The sequence below is a fragment of the Alexandromys fortis genome, unplaced genomic scaffold (genome assembly GCF_014885135.2).
Source record: "Alexandromys fortis isolate MF-2015 unplaced genomic scaffold, M_Fortis_MF-2015_v1.1 scaffold_112, whole genome shotgun sequence".
NCBI lineage: Eukaryota > Metazoa > Chordata > Mammalia > Rodentia > Cricetidae > Alexandromys > Alexandromys fortis.
In genome coordinates this window covers 3,466,319-3,471,616 of record NW_026068013.1, presented here as the reverse complement: position 1 = coordinate 3,471,616, position 5,298 = coordinate 3,466,319, and the positions used below count along the sequence as shown (strand labels likewise).

Sequence of the window (5,298 nt, the reverse complement as noted above, 5' to 3'; positions counted from 1 at the left end):
TGTGTAGTTCCTTTTAAATCTGTTGGCAATGTGTCTAACTTTGACAGCAGGATTATGTTAGGAAATTGAAATCTAAACTATTCATGAAACATGTAGATGTCTGCTTTACACCTCTGCAGCAGGTAGTACATGCTGGGGATAGATGAGAAGGAAGCCCCCAAACTTTCTCTGCAGCATAGCTCATTGGCCTGTCAGAAGCAAAACTGTTAATATTCCACAAAGAAACATCACATTTTTGCTTAATGAGGTAAGAGACATTAGCCCTTTTGTGTGGTTTCATTTTATCTGAATCCTGAAGAGCATTAGTGGTTCTCAAAAATTTGATAACATTTTCTGTGGGTTTTGGGAACTCTGCTTAGTAGTTCACGATGCTTCAAGAAGAGAATCACAGGGCAATGTCAATTGTAGCATGCATGTAGAATAGGGGTAAACACTCACTGGTACAGAACCAACTAGATGCTACCACTGATTCAGCTACCTTCGTCCAGTCATTCTGTCTGGAGTGAAGAATATCAACATCAAGCTGCTTGCTCAGCTTGGACCACTCAAGAGAGCATGAAAAAAAGAGAGGAAGAGACTCTCGCCCTCAACTTATAAATTGTCAAGTACAGAGACAAGATCATGCCCTAGGGTTTGTAATCTTCAAAAGCCATTAGCTATAGGTATGGAAATCCCACAATACTTCCCCTTTTTTTCTAAATCAGAATGTTTTAATTCTAACATAAAACTATATACAATAAGAAGAACTAGAAGAAAAGGTAATTGTCAAATTTCAAAAGCAGCTGCAGGAGCAGGTGGGACGAGAAATCTCCAGTTACAGTCAGTATGTGCTGATCCAGAGATTGCATTGACAAATAGCAATAATAATAGATTACATTGCTTGAAGATGTCCTCCAAAAATAAAAACATTGTGTTAAGCATTCCCATTAAACAGTCACTGGAGAGAGCGGAGAGAGTGAGGAGGCTGCGTCTGGCTCCCGCTCTCACAGCCATTGCAGTACATTGAGCTCCATAGAGACAGCGCCGGGGCAAGCGAGAGCCGGACGGGCACTGGGCGACTCTGTGCCTCGCGGACGAAAATCAACTAAACATGGGCAAAGGAGATCCTAAGAAGCCGAGAGGCAAAATGTCCTCGTATGCATTCTTTGTGCAAACCTGCCGGGAGGAACACAAGAAGAAGCACCCGGATGCTTCTGTCAACTTCTCAGAGTTCTCCAAGAAGTGCTCAGAAAGGTGGAAGACCATGTCTGCTAAAGAAAAGGGGAAATTTGAAGACATGGCCAAGGCTGACAAGGCTCGTTATGAAAGAGAAATGAAAACCTACATCCCCCCCAAAGGGGAGACCAAAAAGAAGTTCAAGGACCCCAATGCACCCAAGAGGCCTCCTTCGGCCTTCTTCTTGTTCTGTTCTGAGTATCGCCCCAAAATCAAAGGAGAACACCCTGGCTTATCCATTGGTGATGTTGCAAAGAAACTGGGAGAGATGTGGAACAACACTGCTGCAGATGACAAGCAGCCCTATGAAAAGAAGGCTGCCAAGCTGAAGGAGAAGTACGAAAAGGATATTGCTGCTTACAGAGCTAAAGGAAAACCCGATGCAGCAAAAAAGGGGGTGGTCAAGGCGGAAAAGAGCAAGAAAAAGAAGGAAGAGGAAGATGATGAGGAAGACGAAGAGGATGAAGAGGAGGAGGAAGAAGAGGAAGATGAAGATGAGGAAGAAGATGATGATGATGAATAAGTTGGTTCTAGCGCAGTTTTTTTTCTTGTCTATAAAGCATTTAACCCCCCTGTACACAACTCACTCCTTTTAAAGAAAAAAAATTGAAATGTAAGGCTGTGTAAGATTTGTTTTTAAACTGTACAGTGTCTTTTTTTGTATAGTTAACACACTACCGAATGTGTCTTTAGATAGCCCTGTCCTAGTGGTATTTTCAATAGCCACTAACCTTGCCTGGTACAGTCTGGGGGTTGTAAATTGGCATGGAAATTTAAAGCAGGTTCTTGTTGGTGCACAGCACAAATTAGTTATATATGGGGACGGTAGGTTTTTTTTTGTTTTTGTTTTTGTTTCATCTTCAGTTGTCTCTGATGCAGCTTATACGAAGATAATTGTTGTTCTGTTAACTGAATACCACTCTGTAATTGCAAAAAAAAATTGCAGCTGTTTTGTTGACATTCTGAATGCTTCTAAGTAAATACATTTTTTTTTATTAGTATTGTTGTCCTTTTCATAGGTCTGAAAATTCTCTTCTCAAGGGGAAGCTAGTCTTTTGCTTTTGCCCATTTTGGGTCACACGAATTATTGCAGTGTTTCTTTTCATATAGTTAGCTGGAAGAAGAGCTTTTATTTACACACCCTGCATATTGTGATGGGGGTAATAACATTTTCGTCCATAGTTAATTCCAAAATTGTGATCTGTCGGTTAAGAGATAGTACACAACCCGCGTGCAAAGCTGAGAGTGATCAGTTCTATAATACCATAGGATTATTAGGATCAAACAGTCTGAAGTCTGTCCTTGAAGGACCAATAGAAAAGTATGTTCTAATCCTTACATGAGGACTCTTCTTAGCTTCCATTACTATGTAATGGCAGTTACATTCTGCAGTTCCCTTATTAAAGACCTGAGAATGTATCCCCAAAAGCGTGAGCTTAAAATACAAGACTGCCATATAAGACTCTGTTGACATTAGCCCTAGTGAAGGCTATGATGAAAACTGGCTATAATGCCTTTGCCCATCTATCTAAAACAGGGTTGCTCAGGAAACTTGATTGTTTAAAATTATTTTTAATTAGTTTAGCCAGCTTTTCTTTAAATTATGCCACATTTTAAATTAAAATAAGGGTATATTTTCCTATATTGTAATTTATCCCTTTATTAAATCTGAGACAAGAAAAGACCAAAAAAAAAACATTCACTGGATTCTGAAAGATTATTATATACTATTGTAGTCTCAAGTTTAAGTATGAGAAAATGGACACTAAGAGGTTAAGTGGCATTTGTGTTGTGGTAGGGTACACAAGATAGAGTAGGGAGAAAGAGAAAGAAAGATAGATAGATAAATAGATAGATGATAGATAGATAGATAGATAGATAGATAGATAGATAGATAGACAGACAGACAGACAGATAGATAGATGATAGACAGACAGAGACTTTAGCAGGATATTTTAAGAGTTTGAACTTTGTTGAGTTTAGTCCTTTGGCCAGACCTTGGTACACAGATACTCAATGTTTGAAAGATAAAGGATTGCTGAGTTGAGAAATGCAAAAGCCTTATGCTCTGTTACAAAATAGTTGCATGTATTCCTTCCAGATTGTTATGTTCTTCTTTTGAAATAAAGTTGTGCTGTTACTTTAGGAAAATTCTCAGAATATACAAATTTAGCTGGAGTAAAGCTATGATGAAGATGTGTGATTAAGCCAGAACACAGCACATTACAAATTAAAAGATGCTAAGGTCCTGTGGATGCCAGATGTCATCAGATGTATTTTGTTGAAAGAGATGTTAAATGAACTTCTGAAAGTTTGCAGTATTTGGGACAAAATGCACTGGCCATACTCCAAGATTTCAGGTAATTGAACTAAGATCCTTTAGAGGGAGTAATTAGGCCTAATTTGAACAGGTGAGGTCATGTGAAAGACTTTCTGGTGGAAAATGAAGCTAATTGAGATTAATGACTCTTAAATACATTGTTTCTCTACTTAGCATTTCAAAGCAATACTTCCTGGAGAATAAAATATGTTCCTAGAAATTTATTAGGGAGAAAATCTCTTCAGTCTTTACCTTGCTTTTATTACATAACACTGTTAAATATTTCCAAAGTATAAGCAGCTATGAATGAAAACCTTTAAAAAATGTGTCTGTATGTGTTTGTGGTGTGCCTATGTGTATCCCTACTGGCATACATATGGGACAATATGTGGGTTTATGTGTGTGTGCATGAATATGGGCGAGTGAGTGACTTAGGGTGTCTTATTTGATTGATCTCCATTTTTCCTTTAATAGAACCTTCAAATTTTACGCCTTTGGCCAAACAAGCTTGTCAGCTTGCCCCAGGGAATGCATGTCTCTCAGCCTGGTCTCTTAGGCTTGTCATCAGGCCTACCTGAAAAGCTGTAGCATCCCATGCTCTGGCCTCATCCTTGTGTTGCAAACCCTTCCCCTGAAATGGAAACGTGAAAGTTCAGGAACAATGATTAAGTTTTAAATTTTATATCAATTTCTCCTGGTACCTTTTTCCCTCTAACCTTCTGAAGTTGTTTTTCCCTCTGTTTCAAGATTATTTTCCTCATACGCAGCTCATGAATGCTTTATTCATATTTTTCTACTTTTAAACTGAAGATGTTGTTGCTCTTGAAGCCCTAAGTACTGTTCTGTCAGCAAATGATATCAGCCTAGGGAATTAAGCCAGATCATGTGTTTGAGGACTCAAACCAACACAGGGTTAAATTAAAAAAAAATTCAATCATAACATATGTGCCCGTCTTGTCTGTGAATTGGAACACAGCTTGGCTCTTCTTTTCCATAGTTATTCTTATGTGCTTTTACTAAGTTAAAACATATGGAAAATAAACAGTACGTTTGTTCTGTGCTGCCTTATATTATCTATAGGCACAAGAGGTAACAAACAAATTACATAGCAAATCTATCAAATTATCAATATTCTTTTTAAAAAACTGAGAAAGAAAAGATAATAGTATTGTTGTAACTACAGTGTCTGGGTAAATATGGCTCTTTTGAGAGAGGCTTCTTGTTCGTTCCCAGCTGCCAAGACTTGAAATAACCACATAGAACCTGTATTGATTAAATTACTGCTTAGTCTATTATCTCTAGCTTTTTATTGGCCATCTCTTACATCTTAAATTAATCCAATTCTATTAATTTGTGTATCACCACGTGATTGTTGCTTACTGGTGAGGTTTAGGTATCTGAAACCTGCAGGCGGCTACATGGCTTCTCATTGACTCCACATTCTTTCTCCCAGCATTCAGTTTAGCTTTCCCACCCAACTCTATTCTACCATATTATAGGCCTAAGAAGCTTCTTTATTCATTTACCAATAAGAGCAACACATATACAGAAGGTCCTTCCACACCATTTTCCTTGTTTAAATAAAAAGGAAGGTTTTAACTTTAAAATAGTAAAATTATGTATTAAAAAACAGGTATCAAGCAAAAATTTTAGTTACAATATTTATATCTACTTCATCTACAACTAAGGAAAACTATAACTATCTGTTCTTCAACTCTATCAAAGACTCCAGAGGATATAATATTACTTAAATAAACAGGAAG

The 5,298-nt window shown here is 37.7% G+C and overlaps 1 protein-coding gene across 1 annotated transcript; it reads left to right on the top strand.

Annotated features, from left to right (window-relative positions):
* Positions 1–949: 949 nt before the first annotated feature.
* On the top strand, positions 950–2,889 carry LOC126513703 (high mobility group protein B1). Its single transcript, XM_050162220.1, has one exon. It carries the CDS (start codon positions 1,091–1,093, stop codon positions 1,736–1,738), a length of 648 nt encoding a protein of 215 aa, XP_050018177.1. The 5' UTR covers positions 950–1,090; the 3' UTR covers positions 1,739–2,889.
* Positions 2,890–5,298: the final 2,409 nt, after the last annotated feature.

Excerpts from the sequence above, each read along its gene's own strand:
- LOC126513703 (XM_050162220.1), top strand. The coding sequence starts at position 1,091 with ATGGGCAAAGGAGATCCTAAGAAGCCGAGAGGCAAAATGTCCTCGTAT.